Source organism: Battus philenor, unplaced genomic scaffold, assembly GCF_028537555.1.
Source record: "Battus philenor isolate CCGP_79_NKW_IND1 unplaced genomic scaffold, ilBatPhil1.0.hap1 SCAF_27, whole genome shotgun sequence".
Classification (NCBI taxonomy): Eukaryota; Metazoa; Arthropoda; class Insecta; order Lepidoptera; family Papilionidae; genus Battus; species Battus philenor.
In genome coordinates, this window is record NW_027181690.1 from 2,178,249 (window position 1) to 2,203,178 (window position 24,930).

General features: G+C 33.9%; 1 protein-coding gene across 1 annotated transcript in view; it reads right to left on the reverse strand.

Moving 5' to 3' along the window:
• Positions 1–7,860: 7,860 nt before the first annotated feature.
• Positions 7,861–24,930, reverse strand: part of LOC137925452 (oxysterol-binding protein-related protein 6-like) — a 46,873-nt gene continuing 29,803 nt past the window's right edge. Inside the window, exons 12-23 of the mRNA XM_068768896.1 lie at positions 22,558–22,724; positions 21,379–21,490; positions 19,278–19,369; positions 18,410–18,529; positions 17,776–17,872; positions 13,812–14,041; positions 12,681–12,893; positions 12,078–12,248; positions 11,157–11,270; positions 9,708–10,084; positions 9,171–9,291; positions 7,861–8,239 (exon numbers count right to left, since the gene is read on the reverse strand). Of these exons, the coding sequence (XP_068624997.1) occupies positions 9,189–9,291; positions 9,708–10,084; positions 11,157–11,270; positions 12,078–12,248; positions 12,681–12,893; positions 13,812–14,041; positions 17,776–17,872; positions 18,410–18,529; positions 19,278–19,369; positions 21,379–21,490; positions 22,558–22,724 (1,796 nt within the window). The 3' untranslated portion in view covers positions 7,861–8,239; positions 9,171–9,188. The remainder of the gene's footprint in view (positions 8,240–9,170; positions 9,292–9,707; positions 10,085–11,156; positions 11,271–12,077; positions 12,249–12,680; positions 12,894–13,811; positions 14,042–17,775; positions 17,873–18,409; positions 18,530–19,277; positions 19,370–21,378; positions 21,491–22,557; positions 22,725–24,930) is intronic.

Consider the following 24,930-nt stretch of genomic DNA (forward strand, 5'->3'; position numbering starts at 1 on the left):
TCGTAGCTAATTACATTAAGCATGTGAGTGATAAATTATTTAAACTGTAGGTTTAATAAAACAGTAAAAGCAATGAAAATGTTATTCATAAGTTTTTGTACAAACAAACTTTCTTGTAAAAAATAATCACATGCATAAAAATGGGGAAAGGGATTTATAGCAATATTAGATAAAAATTAATTAAATAAAAGACAATGTAATCGAATTTCCCTTTAATATTTTCATAAATTCAGCTATTAAACAAAATCACATAACAAAATTTGAAACGTAGCATGGTAACCTTGCTGTCGCGTTAGCTTAAATTTACTTATCGAGAAGCATTTTATACAATAGACATTTTCGTACATAAATATTCCTTAAAATTATTTTAGTAATTCATTAATTAGTTTTCAGGCTGTATTAATAAATGACACTTGTCATTTGATTTTAAAAAAGAAACATTGTCATTTTTTGGCGGGTAAATATTTTGAAGTTTAATGTAAAACTATGATCATAAAAATATAAGTTTAATATACTATTTTTCAGTTAATTCTAAAATAATTTATTGCGAAATGTATTGATAGATAAAAAGGTGATATTTCTTATTACATGCCATTCATTAACACTAAATTGAAAATGAGTTTTCTGTTCAACATATATTTATAAATATTTTGTGACAACTTTTTTAAAATATTAAATAAAGCGAATGCTTTTACATCAAATAAAAAAAAAGTTAAAAGTTGAGTCAGAGGCATTGTATAGATTCCGGAATCTATCTTAATTACTCATGATGACTGCATGAAACCTTTTCATAACTAACCATTCAAGGAATTTATAGTGGTCGCACCAAAATTTACAACGTGCTTTAAATATAACTAAACGAAATTGAATTAAAATATTCCAATGTACTATTTTTACCTTTAATAAGCACATAATATATTCTTTTTATTAAAAACACATAGTTCATTTTATACGGAAGTTTAGTTACCTATTCACAGTTAAAATCTCCAAACGTTGCTTATAACTGTTAATTAATTTGACAACTATGTCTATAATCAATATAGACTACTTTGTAAATATATTACATGTGCATGTTTCAACTAATGTCTTAGCTATGGGATACAGGATTCAGTTGTTGTCAAAGATAGATTCCGGAATTTATACAAGTAATCCCGTCTGAATATATCACTGATAGGTTTACAAATGTAATAAATATTCCCATTACCGGATGATAGTGATTCTTCCATCCACAGTTTTAATTTTAACAGACCAGGAGTCGGCAAAGTAATAAATAAAATAAGTGATTTAAGGCAAGTTACTTTAAAAATTTTACTTACAAGTATTATTCAGCTTGTTTTTGCTAGAAATATTTGTTCTTTTTTAATGTTGTACTAAATTTTGTATGTGACATTTGATTTGGTACATTGAATTGAAGCACAAATGTTGTTTGGATCCGGTTGTATAGTGTTGTTTTTACTAATCACCGAATGGCGGGAAAAGGACTTTTTAAGATCCATAACAGGCACTGAACCGTCAGATATAAGGCCAATAAAATATATATTTTTTTAAATTCATAATTATATTTCATAATTTATAAAATATTCAATATTAAGCGATTTTATAAGCGTATTAAATAACAATTTATTAAAAAATCTCCAGTACGCAATACATTAATATTCCTAACGAGGCAGGTGTGTTGTTAAAAAATTGTGTTTATAATAGATTAGTAAATAATATTAGCTTCAAAACACATTTCTGTGATGTTAAATAAGATTAGTACAATAAAGTATTAATAAAAATTTCAAAAGAGCGCCCGCCATAAAATTAAATTTCTTCTCTAAAATTAACATAACTAAATTTTATTAGAAAAAAATAAAACACAAGACATCTTCAAATAAAATACAGACAAAAAATGAAAATGTCATGTCAATTTAACTGTCAGAATTTTGAATACATTTCAGTATATTGAAAATTTAAAGCTTTAATGAGTGTATTACTACAATTGAGTAGTTTTTTTTTTTTTTTTTTATAAAAAGACCATGTTTAAAACATTTTACGTTTCATTCATAAAGTAAGCTTGTAAAAATTCATCACAAAAGGTAACCAAAGGGCCACTGTTTGCCAACTCCTGATCTAGATTCTTCAAATACGTATATTGTTATAGTAATACTACAATAAATAATCACCAAACCATATTTTGTTAGTTTGTATCTGAAACCCAAGTATTAATACAAATACATTTAAAATATTGTTAAAAATAAAGTATAAAATCAATTATTACACACAATGCAATCAAGTTCTTGCTACAAAAGTACCATCATATTACCTATTTTTTTACTGTGACTCATTTTAAATATTTAAGAACTGAAAAAGGTTTCTGAACATATAACTAGTGCAACCGGCGGCTGTTGAGGCTAGCCGGTAGTCGCGGGGTGAGTAGGTCCCCCACTAGATGGACGTGGTCATGATAAGATGCTGCATGTGGGCAACGCAAGGTCCTCTGGTCACCGTGTAACGTGTGTAACGGGTTTTTATCGGCTGACATGATGATGGAGGTTACAAGGTACATGGGCTAATATAACATATAGACAAACATAAGAATTTTATATAAAAAATATAAAATAAAATGTTTGTATAGTTAGTAAGTTGTTATACATTTTAAATATGAACTCTATTATAGTAACATAGACAGGCAATGAATATTGAGTTAAAAAACTCCATGGAAAGTACATATTACTGTTTTATTATAGTAAAGTCGAAAATATTAACCATATCACATTGTTTCTATGTATATACATATATATATGTATATACATATATACATATATATACATATATATATGTATACATATATATTTATATGTATATATATACATATATGTATGTATATATATATATATATATTTATATATATATATATACAAATTATGTGTTTATTTTTAATATTCTTGAGTTTCTAAGAGAACTATTTTTGTTTTTTTTTTGACTCATTGCCGTTCTTAGCACTATTAGCAGGTTCAGAACTATAGTTCACCTTTTTTTATTGACAAAATTCCACAGGCAGATTTTGGAAACATACATATGTAGACATTGATAATATATTATGTTTAATTTCAAGGGTCATGTCAGTCGCACTAAGAGTTTGTGTGTATGTGTCTCGTGATCGGGGACCCATTTCCCACTTGTACATATTAAGATATCCGGTAATTTTGTAGCAAGAACTATAAATTGAACGCATTGAACAAAACAAAGGCACTTGTACTGTATAACATTAGATATTACAATATCACCGATTACATTCCTCTCACTAAAATTACATTTGTATTTAATATACTATTAATACATACAAACTATTGAACATCATTTTAAATATTTTAAAAATGGAATCCGTTGCTAAAATGATTTGTACAATCAATGCAAAAAATTACGCACCTGTAGAAATGTAATAAAAAGTAATTATTAAATATTAAATTAACAACAGATTTTTAAGTACTTCATAGATTATTTCGTGTATATTAAAATAAATAAATAAATAAATAAAGATTACAAATGATTCATAAATACAACCTAATCACCGAATGGCGGGATATTTTTTTTTAAGCTCCATGACAGGCACTGAACCGCGAGACATAAGGCCAATGAAATTAAATTGTCAACTCTTAATTATATTTCATAATTTAATAAAACATTCCAGCTTAAGCGATTTATAAGCCTATTAAATATTAAAATTTATTAAAAATTCTCAAATACGCAAAACACATTAACATTTATAACGAGGCAGAATGCCGTTGTCTTTATTTAAAAAAAATACCTTCCCAAGCAATCACACAAATTTGTTTAAACTAGGCCAAAGGTGACAGAATTATTTAAAAACTCCAAGCGGCCCTCAATATATCTTTAACTGTAACATTATTAACAACAGGTATACATTACGCACAATACATCCTTATTGTCGATTTCGAATGACATTCATAATCTAAGCTGGCAGGTAACACGTCGCCTAACACAATACTGAGTAAGACAAAAAAAAAAACAACCAAACAACCCGTACTTGTGTGGAAAAGGTAATAACTATGCATCGCTGTCAATTATTTATACATCCTGTATAGATACTTGTCTATTATATTGAATATGGCCTAGTCCAGTGTTTCCCAACTTTTTTGTGCCTTGCCCCAATTGAGCCTTTATAAAATTCTTATGCCCCCCCCCCATATTTGCTTTTATCGTTTCGGCACCGCAATAAAGCGTTGCATTTAAATGGGCCAGAGCGAAAGGTTTAAACTAGTTACGAGAATATTTTCGAATTCCCTCTCTCTAAAAATCATATTGCCCACCTATGGGGGCCTAAGCACCATGTTGGGAAACACTTGTCTAGTCGATGATTTTTAATAGAAGATCGTGGCTTGTTTAATTAAATAACTAATAGGATAGATATTCACAGACGACACATATAGGCATAAGGTGACGCCTTGACCATGTCTTTGGTCCACTTAGTAGGAGGCCTAACCGCGTCTAACGGCTCGTGGTCGCCACTCAAGAGCCTTTCCGCCCCCAACAGCCTTTAATAGCACGAGCGATTTTCCCCGTCTACTTCCAGCTGTGACCTTCGTACTTCAGCAGATTTCATCACGTTTGATTCGATATCGCAGCCAAGCTCCGAGCATAGTATATTAATTGCTCTCTTGGTGACTTTGAGTCTTCTTATAAGGCCCATCATAAACCTTCACGTCTTTAAGCCCTAAGTCATTACCACACTCACACTGGCAAAGTCCTTCGTCTTCAAACAGTTTTTTTTTACAATTTAAATAAAAAAAGGGAAAAATACATATATTTAAACTAACCTCTATAGTAGTGTTTCCTAATGTGGTGCCCACTCCCCAAAGGGGAGCGTTTTAATGCGGGGCAATTCGAAAATGAACTCGACACAAGCTTAACTTTATCGCTTAAATATTGAAATGATGTATGTTATATAAGGGACGCAAAAATTTTAGAATGGCTTAGTTGGGGCACGGCACAAAAAAGGTTGGGAAACACTGCTCTATCGAGAAGTTCACATAACTATGGTCGTAACGCGGGGAACTCCCGTACCTAGCCGCACTCGCCTGGCCGTCAGCCTTGAACGAACTACATATCGCAGACGACGTGTGTTTTGGTTACCACTTTAAATTGTAACCATGTGTTATTTTGTGTAATTTAAACCCACTAAGTGGACCCACAACATATCCAAGTCTTTGGATGCGAGAAAATTTGGACCGTCAGAGACTATAGCAGTTACAACTTTCAAAGCACTATACGGGCTGATAATAAATTGACAGCGAACACACATAAGTGAATAAAAATACAACACTCTATATACAAATCACCCTAACCTACCACTAGCAACAACATCGAATAAATTCTATACATAGAGAAAAGTTATCTTAATATAAAAAAGCGTTACATTCTTGAGAGAACCACGAAGATATCTCCATTTTAACACCCAACCAGCACTCACGTCATGGGTAACAATTTCGATAAATTTTAAACTCATAGATAAAGCTATCTCTATCAAAATAGCAATTGTTATAAAGCACAAACATCCTAAAAACTATTCGTATTAATAAAAAATAAAATGTTAATTTTTAAATTCACAAGGATCACCCTGTATATACGTAATACCGGGTGTCCCATACCGCTCCATTAACAATACTCTTCTGTCTCCAAGATGCTGATACGATTTTTGTGCTATTAATAACATTTTAATTATGTAAAAGCACCTATTATTATGGTACACAGAATCGGCATTATTACCGATGGAAAAAAGTTTTAAAAAATTTGAAACACTCATAGCTTTATTATCTGTTAAAAGAAGTCTTTACAGAGAAGCTTAATTTCATTTTAGCTTCTGCTAATTTGGACATTTCTGGAAATCTTCTATTTACGTATACAAGTCATTATTATAAATGATTTTAACCCTTAATAACCTAGTTTCAACTTTGATACCAATCTTTTAAATCGAATGTTCACTTTACTATTAGTTTTTTTATATGTTGGCTGTACGTATTTTACTGTTGTATAATATTTTTTCCAACGAAATTTAAAAAAAAATCGATTTTTCCCTTCATCTAGACCCTCAAGCAAACTCAGTAATATTAAAAAAAAAATCACTTTCGTAAATCAGGCTACTAAGGGTTAAACAGCAAAAAAAATGAATAGCGCCGATTTTGAATACCACGTGATAGGTGCTTTAGGAACACCCTTTATTGAAATTTGTTTTTTATATATGGCCTGTCATAGATTCTATCGACCTTTATATGGCTTCTTAACACTTTCAACGCTAATAACTTGAATTCATTGACTTATTAACTTACGAATTGACACTATACAGCGTGTTGCGAAATCGTGTAATAAAGTCTTAAATTACGAGAAAATTAATACGATTATTCATAATTAACAATTGTCTTGAGGTTCGTAATTTTTAAATTTATACGAAAATTTTATTTTTATATTAGCCTAGCTTACGAAAGTTTCATATTAAAAACATAAAACACTTACAGCGAAGTTAATAAAACATAAAAAAAATCAAGATAATTCAAATAAAAACAAACGACAACAATGGAAAAATTTTCTTTTTCACAGCCACAAAATTCAAACACTCTGTATATATGAAACTTTGTAAAAATATGGATACCTATTATACATCTCCTTTAGGAAGAAGGTTAATAAGGAAACAGAACTTTTAAGACACTTTCACACCCATCAACCGATCGTATATCGTGTGAAAGGTCTTAAAGGTTCAAATCTAGAAAATATTAAATAACTTGTTAAGGAGTTACAGAAATATTATAATCACGTGTAAAGTAGAATTTTTAATTATATCATCTAATTTGACAAATCAAAACTAAATGATGCCAGATGATATCGATGTCTTTATTTCTATTTCAAAGCAAAGGAATTACTGTCGATACAGCCCTCTATTTTTACGTTGTTACATTGATTGAAAAATATCATAAATACTGTTTTGTAACTTTCGAAGTTGGTGGAATAATCACCATTATGTTAGTGAGAAAGACTACTCGGCTTATATAATATAAAGTTATTTTCTAAGTTACTTCTTTTAGAGTTTATGACCTTTTAAAATTAATCAAGGCCTTGACTTGTCAAAATAATGTCAATACTTTTTGATACAATTAAAAATTTTACTTTACGTTGCTTTTACATGGTAGACAGGAAAACGATATCAAATAATAAAATTATGAACAGGTTTTTGTATAACGTTGATTTATATTAAAACATAATTGATTATTTTTTAAAAATTTCTACAAAAATGTAGAATTCATATAAAGGTTATATATTGAATATTAGTTGCGAAATTAAAATAATAATTTAAGCAAATGAATCTTTCATCTAAATTGTTAATTAATTTTAATTACATGATTTTTTACTCCGTTCCTTTTATATGTAGAGATAACCAAAGTTAGTTGCCATTTTTTAGGATAATAATTTGGAATAACCGTTGTTTAAGAATTAATACATACATACATATATATATATATATATATATATATATACATATATATGTAAATGTGGTTTAGATTTTATTTTAGTTAAGTTTATTTTTTATTATTGTAACTTTTGATTGAAGATGGCAACATAGTGTAAAAAAAGTCTAACGTGTGTCTGTGTCTACGGATGATTATTCAATAAATATTTTAATGAGATTTGCTGCGAATATTGTTTACAAACATCTCATATATATATATATTTATATATATATATATATATCTATATAATTATATATATATATATATATATATATATATATATATATATATATTACGCGATATCTCTAGAATCTTAAGGTAAAGAGCATTTGAAAATTCTCAGGTCTCTATACCTAATAATTGCGCATTTAGTAATTATTTAAACAAGTACATTGTGTGGTATGTTATAATTAACGCAATAATACTTGATGGATTTCAATAAATACCGGAATTTACCATAAAAAAGTCATAAACATATTCCTACTTATTCTGAACATTGACGATAATATAAATAATTATTTAGTAACAACAAAACTAATTAATAATCCGTACAGATATCGTATGGACACTGCATGTTTATGGTCATATCACATAACGCTCGTGGAACTCTCGCCCTTACCCGCCTGGCCGGTTTAGTAGAATAACAAGGTAAATAGCGTTGCAAGTAAAGGCTGTAATCGCGTGAAGCAGCTGAAAGCATCTTGCCTCTAGCACAGCACCTCGCACGTCGGGATACGCTGTAATAGAAGAAAGAGTGATTTAAAGAGGAGTTTTTGGCATTTGACTCATAGACCACTTCCAAAATTTGTTTGGTAGATTTCCGGTAGAAATGTTTCTACCATATTACCAAAATACGGTAGAATATACCTGATATATTATACTGTATGCTACCGGGTTGCTGTCAAGCTTTTTGATCACTTTTGCGGACACTAGTAAATGACTAGGAGTAACCCCACAAGTGGACCTCGAGTTGGGCTGTCACTCGATACCCTTCCAGTGTTCAGACTCCAAGGCACTCAGGAGCGCCGAAACACGACTTGTTCAGTTGTTATTGCCTAACTTTAGTATTACTTCGAAAAGCTTTGGAAGAAATGGAGGTAGAAGTAACGTTCGGTAGATGGCGGTGTATCTTACAACTTTACACAAGTCTCTTCAATAATGGCGCGTTTGTATCTGAATGCGATCTTTGTTGTTTTTGCTTTTGGTAATAATAATAAAATGAATTTATACACAATACAATTACTAATCAAAGTATATACACCCACTTTTTAAAACGACGAAATAAACATAATTTAGTTTTTCCTAAGGGTGCATATATGTGTCTGAGTATATGTGTGTGCAAGCGAATCTATTCTTCGTGGGACCACAGCAAGCTGGTCTTCTACGAGCTTCAATAGTGAAACCGTAATAATGAAATAAAAAAAGTATATGCGTTAAAAATTATAGAACATAATGGCAACATTGTGTTATGAGGAAAAATGGAAGAAATTATTCTTTATTATTATTTAAATAAATAATTAAATTGAATTAAATTAAAGAATTTCCGAAAAAATAGCAAATGTTACTTATATAGCTTTTTTAAAAATATTTTTTTGAGTAAACATGGCAATACATAGGTATCTATAAATTTTATTTGGAACAAAAAGAACTGGATATATATACACGTACGTGTATAGCGAGGCGTGGTCACCATATGACGGGGGCCTGCAGGTCCGGGAAGCCTGCCTCGCGCGCCTTCCAATACTCTCCCGTGAAGACCCACATTTCCTCACCACCTTCTGTCATTTTACTGAAAGAAGAAAAAAATATTCAAGTACGGGTGTGAATCGCTTTCAACAGGTTCTATTAAAAATTTATTTCACTATGTGCAGCAGTGGACGATAATGATAATCCGCTATGAAAATTGTGTAATTGTAGAAATTTAATTATTTTAGGGTAGATCTAGTCCTTTTGGTAAACGCGGTGTGCATAGGTCCTCTTTCACTAAGTGGATTTTCTTATCTATTTATGTTTTTTATAGCCCTCGTTTTAGAGTACCTTCTGTTCATCCGTATTTTTTAACAATATTTTTTTTTTCACTTCTTTATATATTTTTATGGAGGAGGTCAAATAACGGATAAATAATAACGGTCAAATTGTAGGAGTCTCAAATAACGCGCAGAGGATGATTGATAAAGTGGTGATGTAGTGTTATTAGATCATTACCGGAACCAAGCAGGTTTATGATCGGGGGCTTCTCGTCGACGCTCTCTCTGCGCCTGCTCGAGCTGATGCTTCAGTCGCTCCGCTGTCTCCACGTCTCCCTCCTCTAAGGCGCGCTGGTCCGGCCTTAACCGCGTATCGGTGTGAGGTAGGAGCTCCCGCATGCCGGGCTCCAGCTCATTCAACTCCATTGCGAAGCGAGTGAAGCCGTAGTAGAGGTCATGGTCGGGGGGCATGGCACCGGGCCTCCAGAGGCAGCGCGCTGCGGGTGGGTCTCCAGCGGTTAGGACTTCGGACCAGCGGCCGGCAAGTCGCAGCCGGGCGCCGGCAGAGCTCACCGCGCCGCGTACCTCGTGCCGTCCGCTCGACCATGAACTCGCCTGAATGTTACATTCAAAACTAATAAGCTTTATGTAGGCAAAATTTCTACAGTTACCTACAAGAGCCTGATGTTTTAGTGTTATTAAAAAATCAGGATGAGACCTGGTTGTCTACATTGGGGCCTTATAAGAATGTTCAAGATCACCTCGAAGTTTCACTGCGAGGTCGCATCAGAAATGAGATGAGGTGAATAACCAAGGTCACCGACGTAGTTCAAAGGATTGCTCGTCCGAAGTGGCGGTGGGCGGGGCTCATCGCTAGAGCAACCGATAGTTGTTGTAGCCGAAAGGTTCTCAAGTGGCGACCAGCAACCTTTGAACGCGGCATGGGTACTCCCCCAACAGGTGGACACTTATAACTCTGATCATAGTAATGTCAACTTGGCAAGAAAATACATCAAAGACGCGTCTATCAAGAGATTTAGGTTTAAAGTGTTTGACTCTGTGTTTGGCACTAATCGGTGTAACATAACTCCTGAAAATGCCCCGTGGAAGGGTGAAACACGTGTTGAGTGATTTAACGGTGGTAGTTGTGTAATTCGCATTGTTTGCCGCATACGCATTTATCAGCGGGCTGGCGGGCGGTGCACTTTGTTGCACGACTACCGCTGCATGTGCGGAAGTGGCTAAATATTGGTCCTTTTCTTACTTCAACAAATTAAAATATAGATAAATTATAAGTTTCACTATACATTTAAACAAGTCTCTTAAATGAATTGTTTATTTTTATTTTAGAATTTCCCCTGTTTTTTATTTAATATTTTGTCACGCCATAACTTAAAGACTTTACCGATTTCTTTATGATAGATAATTGAAAATGTTTCCAAGGATTATAACAAAATTCTGAATACATTATGATTATTACAACTGCGCATTTAGTTTGCTTTGCACTATGCTAAGGTTTGATGTTTCACATGAAACTCTGAAATATGTTACCTTAATTAAAAAATAATTTTTCTATTGATATATAGTGGTAGAACATAGCCAATGGGATATGGAGAGATAGCTGATAATAAATAAAGTCAGTAAAATTATTAACTATGTTTTACAGATATGTGGTGCCATGGCGTACCTTGACGAAGTTGAGTTTGCAGGCGATGTCGGTGCCGTGGCAGGCGATGTGCATATCGCCATACTGGTCCACCCATCGCTGCCCTCCGAACAGGTTGTGCACGCATGTTGTCACCTGTTAACATATTTTGAAATACAAAATAGAAATATTATCATTCAAGTAGGTATTTATAATTAGAAGTAGCAAGCTACCACCGACTCGGAAAGCTGAACTATTTAGGTTATATTAAGAGCATGTTAGAAACTCAAGATGTTTTTTTTAAACAAAGTTTAACAACTGTGTATATAATACTGGCTTTGGACAAACTGCCTTCCACACATTCCGTTCAAGTATAAACTCTCGAGTTATAATAATATTAATATAATAATATACTTTTAATTCGAAATTTAAAATGAGTAAAAGAAAGTTGTGAAATATTTTACGAAACTTTATTATTTATACACAAGGTTAAACTTAAACTCCTCAAATTGTTAAAAAGTTCTTACACTATTTAATGGAATCAGGCGTTACCTTACGGAAGTCCATCCTAAGTAAGAAAAGGATCAATATTTAGCCACTTCCGCACATGCAGTGGTAGTCGTGCAACAAAGTGCACCGCCCGCCAGTCCGCTGATAAATCCGTATGCGGCAAACAATGCGAATCACACAACCGCCACCGCCAAACCACTCAACACGTGTTTCACCCCTCCACGGGGCATCTATACGAGTTACGTTACACCGATTAGTAAGCACTCTGTGTTTGGCACTAAAATTGGCTGGCTAAATATTGGTCCTTTTCTTACTTAAGTTCTTACACTTCTTTCTCCATCTGTCTTCAAGTTTTTGTATATCATATAATATATCGATGGAGCATATATATACACCTATATCTAATCACCCTGTATACAATCTTTAAGTAAGGGTTAATAGTGAAGGCGTTACCTTATTCCAGCTGTAGTGGTCTCCGGTGCGTTTGAGGCGTACGTGGACACGCCCCGCTGGCTGGAACTCCATCGACTTCCCCCAGAACTTAGTTCGGATGCGAGCCTCCTGCCAGAAGCTCCAGTGCTGGGACTCGGCGTGGCAAGCCGAGATTGGAGGGTGGTGGGACACCTGGAAAATGTAAGTGTAAGTTTCCACTGGAAGTGAGTTGTTATGTTCTCTCTTTAGACTTACCCCAAAGATCACCACGATCAACGGTCTTGCACTGCTCGCATCCAGTTACTTCCCGGGACCCTAACTATGTTCATTTCTGTTGCACAATTGTTGTTGACAGATTTAGTTTTATATATATATAATATATATATATAAAACTAAATCTGTCACCGTTTTCGACGTTTTTCACCTTCACAGATTTCGACCTAAATTATTCCTAAAAGTTACATACATATATAGTTTTGACTAATATATATATATATATATAGAATATTTTTAATATTCTCTCTCTCTATAAATAATAAAATATTTCGAAATATAATAACTAATTGCAGTCAGTCCGTATGTATACACACATCTGCCACAAAATTATTGCCACAGTTGGTATACCTGTTCTGCGATAAAACGGAAGCCCTTGTCCTCGCGCACGCACTCATACGTCTCCGCCAGTAGAGGGTTGAAGGGTTTGGAAGCTGCTCGGTGCGCGGAGGCAGAGTAGGCGCTGACCGCGAACGCTGCCACCAGCGCCATTCGCTCCATACCACTGCCACTGGCTGCTGCCATATCCAGTAACTCCGAGTACTCCAGCTCTTCGCAGAGCCTCTGGAATTTTATATTAGAAATGTTTTAAGTACAATAAAACTAACTCTTTTAATAGGACAGACTAGACATGAACATCTTGGACATCATTTTTGTGAGTTGAATATAGGGGATCACATAAAAAAGTTAAAGTAACGAACTTCAGAAATGGTTCAAAATCACTTTTGTCACAAGATATTACGTCACACTTTGTTTAGAGTTGAATTTTATTCACTTACTATGAAAACTGTTTGTGACGACTGATTTTACTAGATTCTTGTACATGGTACGGTAGTTACATATACAAGATCTTATGCGTCCTGTGCGTAGGACTAACATATGCATGCATACTCGAAGAATGGAGTAATGATAAAAAGTCGGCTATAAAAAGGTTCATATACATATACCTACGGAGGACCTTCTAGTTTTTAAGACACATCTTTTAAATTAATTTCCACTTACCATCTATCGGCACAATACGCTACGCAGCCTCTGAGTACGAGAACAGAGGGGACACGTGGGCACTCTCGTGCGATCCCTGATGATCACGATAAATTTCTATTAAGGTGAAGGCCTCATCATGGGCGTTACAAGATGGCCCGTGACCGTTTTCTACCTGCATCTAGCACCAGGTCGTTGGTCCACCTAGTGGGAGGGGGGGGGGTCTACCTATGCTGCCTCGTTAAAATACGCATCCATAAATCTATTGGCGACATCTGTAGTTACATGGTCTCAAAAGCCATGCACGACACCAACCTAATTCATTTTTTTTTGTAATGGCCCCCGCTATTGGGAGCCTCTCGTACCCCTGTTTTGTTTGGGACAGGGACTTTATTTGTAAATAATTTTTTTTCATGGTTTTATCTTTATTCTACACTCACTTTCATTCTTCTCAATTTCTTTTATTCTTTCCTTTTATCCTTCACAAACATAATTCATTACCTGGAGCATGTTCAGCGGCTCGTTGATGGTGACCGGCATGGAGATTTGGCTGAGGTCTTTTCCAATGTTCTTGTACAGCAGATTCCAGAGGCTGGGACCTCCAGGTGTGGGACGAGTGCTGGGCAAACGGGTACGCCTCGACCAGCTGCCCGTGGGCGGGCCCTCCTGCCCACGCGCACTGACCGACCCATTGGTAGACAGCCGCAACGTTACTGGCTCTGCCGTCACCACTTGAATAAACAGTGTTATATATTAAGTATCAAGATGCAGAGTACTGATTATAGGAGTAAAACCTTTAAACCTTAATAACCTAGAGTTTCAATTTTGATACCATCTTTTAAACCGAATGTACACATTACTATTAGTTTTTTTATAGGTTAGCTGTACGTATTTTACTGTTGTATAATATTCTTTCCAACGAAATTAAAAAAAAATCTATTTTTCTCTTCATCTAGACCAGTGATTCTCAACCCATGTGCCGCGGCACTTTTGTGTGCCGCGAGATTTTAAAAATGTGCCGCGAAAAATTTAAAATATATATAACACATATACAAAAAAAAATATTCAACGTAAATATTTATATATTGAACCAGCTAATTATATTTAATTTACAAAACGCTTTTCTTAATCCCTAATTATGATAAAGTCATGTTTATGTATTAAAAATTGTCTCAAGTCTACCACACTTGTCTTTTTCCAAATGAGCATGTTGTTTGTGTGATATTTTAAATTTACATGATTTTCCATTGTAATACTAATCTACCCTTTGTAAAATTAGAAAAGTATTTGATTCGTATCCTTATTAATTTGTTGGCATGTAGTTTCGATAAAAAAATAGGAGGTATATTGACTTTGCAATGCACGTATTCTTTGATTTACAATATCTAAGACTTTTCAGATTTTATTCCATTCGATGAATATTTTTGTAATTAAAAAAGTTTGCTGTTTATATCTAAAAAAATCCCGAGGTTTGCTGCTAAATTGTTTCACGAATACAATGGCAGCAATTATTTAAATAAAATTCGATTTTATGCATTAAAAATTGTATTTGTGTGAAAGTTATATAACTTCATAAGGGTTATATTTTTCATTTTCATAAATTACAAATGGTTACAGAATTTGTATATTTATAAATTTAAATTTATATATTCTTCGATTTTTTTGACAGTATTTTTTTGTTTTTTTCAGACCCCTTAAAAATGGACAAATGGATAAAGAAAAAAAAGAATAATGATGATGATGATGCAAGTAACAATAATGATGACATATACGACCAAAGTAATGAGTGTTCCTCTGTTTTAAGTGAAAATAGTTCTATTTTAAAAAAGTATATAATTCCTAGAAAATATAACGACAATTTTTTAAGATTTGGATTCACCTCATCGTTAGAAAATAACATAGTAGTCCCAGAATGTATTATATGCAATTTAAAATTATCAAATAGTGCTATGGTTCCTAGCAAACTTCTTCGTCACTTGGTTACCAATCATCCCTCTTTATCAACCAAAGATAAGAACTATTTTAAAACGTATCTTTCAACAAAAGTTAAACAAGGAAAAAATTTTAAAAAACAATTTTGTGTGTCCGAAAAAGCTCAGTTTGCTTCTTATGAAATCGCGGAATTGATCGCAGTAAAATTGAAGCCCCATAATTTAGCAGAAGAAATTATATTACCTGCTTGCCGTAAAATAGTCAAAACGATGATTGGTGAATCAGCCGATGTTGAAATTTCCAAAATACCCCTTTCTAATGACACTATACATCGCAGGATAAAAGATCTATCAGAAAATATCGAGCAGAATACTACAAAAAATCTTCAAAATTCCTTTTTTGCAATACAAATAGATGAAACCACCGACATCACAGGAAATTCTCAGTTAATTGCATTTGTTAGATTTATCTATGAAGATGATATTATAAATCAATTTTTATGTTGTCGGGAGCTGTCAAATTTTACAACCGGGAAAAATATTTTTGAAGTAATTAATTCATATCTAGAAAAAACAAATGTCTCTTGGAATTTTTGTATTGGAATTTGCACAGATGGTGCACCCTCAATGACCGGGCATATTAAAGGATTTGTATCTTATGTAAAAGAATTGAATCAAAATATAATAGTTACACATTGTTTTTTGCATAGAGAAGCTCTTATAACAAAGTTCCTGTCACCAGATTTAAAGATAGTTTTGGAGCAATGTGTTAAAATGGTAAATTACATAAAATCAAGACAATTGAAAAACAGATTATTCAAGGAACTATGTAAAGCAATGGAGTCCAAGTATGAATCTTTGCTACTCCATACTGAAGTAAGATGGCTATCCAGAGGAAAAGTCTTATCTCGGGTTTTAAAATTAAAAAAGGAAATGAAAGCTTTTTTTGAACAAAATAATAATATTGAATTTGTTGAAATATTAGAAGATTTAACATGGACAACGAAACTTGCTTATTTGTCAGATATTTTTGTCATTTTTAACAGTATTAATTCAAGTATGCAAGGTTCAAATGAAAATATTTTAAATTCAACTGATAAGTTGGTGGGGTTAAAAAGACAAATTTCTTTATGGAAAAAGAAAGCCCAAGAAGGTAATTTAGAAAAGTTCGAATCAGTTCCTAAAGACGGGTATAAAATTATTAAACAAATTGTTCTTGATCATTTGACAACATTAGAGGAGAGAATTGTTTATTATTTCCCGGAATTGGATATTAATAAGTTTGATTGGGTTCGTAACCCATTTCTAATTACGGACACTGCTGTATTTGAGTTAACTTTAAATGAAGAAGAAGAGCTTATTTTGCTTTCAACTAATCGAGATTTAATTTTAAAACATTCTGAAGAATCACTTAATACATTTTGGATAAAAATCAGATGCATCTATCCACTTTTATCTAGAAAAGCTTTAAATATTCTATTACAATTTTCCACATCTTATTTGTGCGAATTCGGATTTTCAGCATTAGCCAATATTAAAACTAAAAAAAGATCAAGGTTGTTAAATGTAGAAGACGATATGAGAGTAGCATTGTCATTTTTACGACCAAATATAAATGAAATTATCGAAAAACATCAAGCTCAAATTTCTCATTAAAGTAGTTTAGTTAATTAGCTTTTAATTTTATATCGTTAAGAAAACTGGCCATTTTGTTGTATTTTTAGATTATTTACATATAATACAATTTTTATGGTTCTTTTTATTCAGTTTGTCATGCCAACAAAAAAACTTGTTGGTTTTTTTTCTTTATGTGCCGCCAGATTTCAGAATAGTTAAAAATGTGCCGCAGGTGAAAAAAGGTTGAGAACCACTGATCTAGACCCTCAAGCAAACACAGTAATATAAAAAAAAAATCACTTTCGTAAATCAGACTACTAAGGGTTAAAAGCGTGAATGTATCGCTTGTTTGCTATAAATACAGTACATCCTTTATTCAAATTACTATATATTAAAATGTATTATTGTTAACTATAAGAGAAGGGTGAGGAGGGGATGCCAATGCCTGGCAAGAGGCTTTTATCGACTGAGAAGATGATAATGATTTGTCCCTGCATACTTTGTACTGCTAGAAGTTCATGGCCTGTCGAATTCTGATAGAAAAAGTAAATTATTAATATCACACCACCTATGTGACGTTTTGTCAGTAGTGCGACAGACATAACACTCTACGAAGTCGAAATTGGCCGATTGTCTCTTTCCAAAGGCCTATGCGCAATATTTATCGCCGGGTACAGTAACTTTATACAGGGTTTTTAGAATTCGGTGTTTTTTTTAAAGCATTATATATATATATATATATATATATATATATTATGCATTATATATATATATATATATATATATATATATATATAATGCTTATATTTTAAAGCATTATAAAAGATAAACGAGCTATACATTCACTCTTTTACAATTATACCTATATATGTAAATATTTATATATTAATATATTGAAGAGATTTTATATTACTCACTTGCTGCTTCCGAGTTATCGGAACTTGCTGATCCTTCTTCGCTGCTCAAGGATCCAGCCTCCGAAGACGAGTCCCCATCCAACTCGATAACACCAGCCTGAAATATTGACATATCTGTGAATATCTTCACTGCATTTTACACTAGGTTCCACTGGATCAAGCCGAGATGTTCTCAGGTGCCTTTATTCATTTAAATCCACTAAGGATCATTTCCACTGGTCACTGTGAAATTAATTTTCTTATGTGTCTATTTAAATGGCCCTGGTTTTTTGGGACCTGGGACCCGTATCATTTTTAGGACATGGACTTTGATTTCAGTTAAGTATTTTAGTATAGATAATATTTATTTTTCTTTTTTCTTTCGTCACTATATCTGGCATTATATCTTCTTCCTTCTTACACATTTTCTTTAATTGTTATTGCTTTTATTTACAAACATTTTCTTGCAATATAACGTATTTTTATTCCTTCCTTATATTTTCTTTTACTATACGTCTTATTGGAATATGGAAGTCTTATGTCCACCAGTAGACTTACGGCTAAAATTATTATCTAATAAGTAAATTTCGATTTTCTAAGGGATTGTCATGGTTGGTGACAACTGGGTTTTATGGTAAGATTTGAGTGTATTCACCTCGTTCGCGTCGATGATCTGTGGTGGCTTCAGGTCACCTTCGTGCTCCTCCGCGTCGAAGAACTCCGATGCGGAGACACAGGACGAGCTGTAGCTTAACGACTGCTGGAACTGCCGGTTCTGTTGCAGATAGCGATTATTTAAGAAAAGTAGTGGGGATGGTCTTTATAAGGGGGAAGTCCCATTTCAGATTTAAAAAGCCCACACTAGGTAGTACGACGACATAGTTAAGATCACGGGAAGTCGTTGGATGCTTCATCGCAGGATCGGCCATCATTGCGATCTTTGATGGAGGCCTATACCTTGTAGTGGACATTCATCAGCTGAAAAGAAGAATTATATTAATTGCGTTGTTCTATTTTTAAATATTTATCTTTATTCTGTGTTTGTGTAACTGGCCTGTAAGATATTGTAGTAACCGTCAGATCTAGGTCTGTGGCTAACCACGCAACGTCGTAATGGACTATTTTGGCTGCGAGTTTTAAAAGTCCAAAAGGTTAAAGATTTCCAAGTCCTTAGCATTAAAACACTATTCTTAAATCACATACATAATAATAAACCAACTAAGTTAAGCCCAAAAGGTTACAATAGAATATCAAGTAAAAAATATTTTCCTAATAAATATATGGATTCAAATTAAATAAACCAGGAACTTTTTTATTTATTTATTTTATGACCCCCGCTATTGGAGGCCTCTCGTACCTCTATCTTGTGGTGGGACAGGGTCTTTTTTGGAAGTTTTTTTTTTATTTATTTGCGTTCTCTGCTTCCATTCTTCACATGATCTTTCATTCCATTCTTTTATACCACATTTAACCAGGAACTTTTGGAGTCATTACAAATCTAGATATAGTCTATGGTCACTAACCTGATCTGAATTTGGCCCCATTGAAGATATCTCCGCCAGGTCGGAAGCGTCGTGTATCCGGGACAGTCGGGAACGGAGTTCTGCGTTGTAAACTTCACCAGTCATTATTTTAATATCTGGCTAACAGATGGCGGTTGGATCGAGTGCTTTTCAATTAGCTGTTATGATCAGACTCTTTGGACTCTATTGACTTCCTAATTTAGTGCCTAATTATTTTTTTAAAAATGTATAAACAGTTCAATATAGATAATAAATTATAAGTATTTCAAATTGAGATATAGAAAGGGCTTAGTCTTGGATTTCTCTACAGATAGAAACGGGAATAAGGAGATCCGTAGACGAACGAATGTAATTGACATAGCTCAGCGAATTATGAAGTTAAAGATGTAAGAGGAAGCCGCTGGAGTCTTGAGGTTATAGAGACCAGATACCAGCAAGTGAAGGGTAGGAAGTCCACCTTGTGAAGGTCGTCTATATTGGAAATCTATACGGAAGGACTCATTACAGTAATGTACGTGTTACTGTAATGATATTGATTTATGAGTGACCACTTTATTTTTTCTTATTTTATTGTTTATCTGCCAGTATTATTATACCGTGATCGAAAAGTAAGATGAATTTATGTATAAATAAAAATTCTTCATTTTTTCTCTTAAATAAATTTCGTTCCCTTCAAAATAATCCTCGTCCGATAAAATGCACATTCGCTAATGCTTTTTGCAGTCACTTTTTTGGTATATCATACAAGAATTTCTCGGATTCGATTTTTGTCTTTTTATTCATGTCAAAACGGCGTCCACGCATTGGTCTTTCGTGTTTGCTGACTAGCTAGAAGTCGCGTAGAGTCAAGAGCAATACGATATTAATCGAATTTTCGGGAAAAAAAGTCTAGAAGAACCAATGCAGTATGACATCGACCAAACGAGACTAAGCGTTTAAGATACAAAATATCCTTCAGAATGATATGTGCTAAGCCAAATGATATTTCAACTTTTGACAAACAGACACTTGGCTATTATTAAAGTCTTACCAATCTAGGAAAAAGAATACACCTATCCCCCGATTTACACGGTACTTGTTTTAGACGGTTTCGCTTTTACACGGTTTTCCAAATAGGTATTTTCTATAACCGATTTTATTACCATCTCTCATAATGTAAATATTTCTGCTTCAAACATCGAATCGGCACAAATTACTTCGAGTGATGAAAGTGAATTCGAACCTTCGATTCCGAAAAAAAGAATGAGAGTAATTTCTGACAGTGATAAGGGATAATAAAACATCTTTGGTTAAAATGTTTGTTCTTTTGTTTAATGTATTATAATTAAATAAAAAACAGTGTTTCCGTAATATATTAAATATTTTAACTTGTCAATGCATTTTATTTTTATTCCTGTGTACACCAAAAAATGTTGAAAAAAATCACAACTGTTAAATAGCAAAATTATGCGTTTTCTGCAAGTTTTTCGATTTACACGGTTTTGATTTGAAAATTTAAAATTTTCGATTAACACGTTTTTCTCAGGAACGTATCTACCGTGTAAATCGGGGTATAGGTGTACTTTCTTTCCTAACGCCCGAGAGTTTTGAATGACAATTTCACCTTACTTTTTGATCACAATAGTGTATAAATATAATAGTATGCATTTGGACAAGAACCCACATAATGTCAAAGAAAGACGACAACTTAAGATAAAGCAGCGTCTATATCATGGATACACAGACCGCGGCCTGCCGACAGCAAAAATAATACTCTGGTACATTCGAAAAACATTCAATTCTATTCCAGAATAAAACCAAAAAAATTAATTACCTATACTTCTGGCGGCAGGCCCGCCATCAGTTCATAATTTGCCCGAGTGGCCCCTAGTCTTAATAAGTCTGTGCAACCATAGTCTACATGGTGTAGCGTCCTCTGTCATGGTGGGGAAGCGATGGTGACTGCGAGGAACTTACAACGGTCATAATGGCAGTGGCTTGCCCCGGAGCAAAATCCTTACGAGAATTTCTAGTACAATTCAGAATTAAGATATAATCATTTTGCTTCTTTGGGATAGATATTATGATGTAAAAAAGCCAGTTTGTATGGGTGTCGGCTCACCGGAGTTTTGATGCAAGGCGGTGGAAAGGTTGGAGCGAAGCGCCGCCAGCGTGGCTCCGCCCGCGCTTTCACCCGCTTCAGCTACCGCACGCAGTCTGCCTCTCTCGCACACCTGCGAAACGCGATCGCATTGTAAGAGACGGAGTATTTAGTTATTAGTTTCCTAACGGCTCATAGATGGCGCTGCTAATATTTTACATCACACTATTGTTTTGTTGGCTTCGCATAGAACAATAATATATATTTCTTGCAAAAAATACAACGTACGTAAAAATACGCGTTAAAAATTTTATAAGCCTGAGTAATTGAACTTAAAGTTTTATATTGTATTCCAAACGGTTATAATTATGCGAAAGCCAACTGTCTGTGCATCACAAAAATGTTGCTGAAGTTTATTCCACCACTTCTTCTACCAGCGCTAACGCTTATCCAAATGGAAGTAATGTTAGACAAAAGCAACCGATCAGGTTGGACTCTTCAGTAGAAATGCTAAAAATGTTAATCGAAAGACAACTTGAGTTGAATCAACTCAAATGATCTCTTTAGATTAGTGTGGACCTATTTAACCTATTTAAGAACTCGGAAGAACGCCCGAAGAACTCGCCCAAAGCGAGGCTTCCCTGAGAACACTCGACCTTCGCTACCTCAAAGTCACTTGGATCAGCAGTGTAAGCCGGTGAAAAAAAAATGTACTCAAACCAGTGACATGGAGCTGAGGCTTCCGAGGGAGTCCTGGAGGTTCCTTACTAAAAACAAGCATAGGCTATGTTTAGGTTACGAGGTGAAATCGAGGAATTCATAAATGCCTCCGAGGCAAAAGTATTCCTGACCAAAAAAAATCAGTGACAAATGATAAAAATTTTACAAAATTTTTAGAATAAAAATAAGGTTCTGTTAGTGTGAGTGTTCTTCTTAATGACTGACAGACGAATATGAAAAATTCCACAATAAAGAACTGAAACAAATTATTTAACAAATAATACAATATATATTTACTTACCAAGTGATGCAACATATGTAACAATTTACAAAATAAAAAAAAATATATCGGTGCCTGTCAAAATTTAGCGCGCGACTTGTTTCCTTATATATCCAGCGCTGCTTGAATATTAGGTTTAACAAGCCATAAAGTTTCGACAATGTAATATAAGCAAAAAATTCACACATATATATACTTACCAACGTCGCAACAATTCCTTTAAGACTCGCGACGAGATCCTTCGCTAGAACAGCGAAGTCCTCCCTGAGCTGGTGATCGGGGGTCAGACTTGCTAATGACGCTCCGCCGGTGGCACCTCCCAGGGCCTCCGCCCCCGGGAGTGACTGCGGACGAGTCGCAGCACACGCTAAAGAGGAAAAATGGGGACGTTTAGGGTGACCACACAATGAGAGCAAACAATGTGTACATTCGATTCATTCGATTTTTAAAATTCGACTACATACGTGATATATTTATAATCGATATAATATTGAACATGTATATTTAGATGTCTAAATCAATTAAAATCGATATCAAAAATGATTAGTAAAATAAATGTATATATATTTATGAATCTATGATAAACTTATAAACTGCTTTTAATTTTCAAATTTATACCTACAACTGTCCTTGGTCTATTTTAAATTCTAACATGAGTGAAATAAAAAAGAGAAAATATACAAAGAGAGAGTGAGAGAGATAGAGAGACAGAGAGAGAGCGAGCGTACAAATTTGGAACTGATTGCATTGTATGCATAAGTCTTTTGTTTCATTAAAGATTTTCACGAGTGACTGCAATGACTAAAAAGAAACGATGGTTTTTGTTACTATTAAACATGAATGTATGTATGCTTGTAAAAATATGTGATTATATATATATGTAAAAGGGTGAATGTATAGCTTATTTGCTGTCAATTGATGTATGGTATATTATATCCAAAGATCAATGATTTCAGAAATAATAATGTAATGATAATATCATATGAAAAGGCGTTGATAAACTTCTTTACATCATATTAAAATGAATAATTATTTACTATCTGTCCCTGTACACTTTGTATTGTCAGATGTTATTCGCCTTTCGCATTTCAATAAATTTTTAGAGTGATCAAATTATACAGGATGATTGCGAACACGTGTGAAATCTTTAAAGCGTTTTGTTGACAAATGAATTATACATTTATCTTTAAACTTATCACCCTGTGCTTTTAAAATCATATCCACGTTTTCTTTGATCACGACTTAATTTAAAAAAAGACATCAAATTCCATTTGTATTTTTTTGCAACTCTGTAAGATAATTAAAAAATTACATTTTCCATTGTGGCGTTTATTTGAAATGTCAATAAATAATTTGCATGGACAGTCGCTGTGTGTACATCAATCTTGAAATCCATCAATATGTTATATTATTATGTGTTACGTATTATATCCATATTTTTTACATGGTCATTTGGATGTAAATTTGTAAAGAGTGGTAGCTTAGCGGCAGCGGATTAAGACTTGCGATCATTGGTCGCGGATTCGATTGCCGAGATACACTGTTATATAATTCACACTTTGTGCATTAATTATATACGATTGTCATTGATAATAAACAAGTGCAATCGCCAACCCGCCTCCCAAGCGAAGCGATTATATATCCCCCATTATATATCTTACCAGGAGACTTTTGACTTGCAGTGGACTTCTATGGGCTGAAACAATAAAAGTCAATTGCATGTAGCCTTGCAATACAGGAGTACATATTGGAATACCATAAATTTATTTATTTACGCGCCCCTATGAACTTGAACAATGAAGTTATTGTATAAGATGTGATTAAAAATGCGAATTAATGTTTATATCAGGAACTACTGTATGTACGACAGAAGCGACTCTAGCTCGTGTAGCGCCCGTGTGCAATGAAACCCTGGCGCCCCCTAGCCCCCCCCCCCCCCCCCCCCCCGTGGCTATAACTATTAACTTTGCCGTCGTAACAAGAAAGTTTTTTCATATTCCAACATGCTTTTTAATAAGTAGGTATGGCTTACAGTATGGTATTAGTTACGGCCTTTCTTCTTATGACGGATGAATAACACTCATTGTTTTTATGCCTGTAGCACATCTCTGTTGCGAAACTAAGCACCGAACTGTGGTAGTTCATGTTTCGTCTTGTGTTTTAAGTTTTATAGACAGAAAAATAGAAGCGGAATGTATCGAATTTCTGTTTCGCTGTCCATAGAACATGTCTCAGGGACTGCGGCGCCCGTGTGCATTGCACACCCTGCACTATAGGTTAAGCCGACCCTGATCTACGTCCATTTGAAAAAGTTCGATACTTAGTTCATTGTGATAGTCTGTAGAGAATTTAAACAAGTTGCGACTTGTCTATAGCCTTCCACAGCTACAAGAGTAAGCTCATGTTCAGTATATTTGTCGCGCATTTTAGATCAAAACAACGCATTAACATAATTTTTTTTTATTTACATTATATTGTTCGAAACTGTTGTTGTTGTAGGTAAACTTTCGAATCCCTGCAGCAAGAACGCGTTCTAGATCTCTCTTCTGTTTATCAACGGCTAGGACAATTAT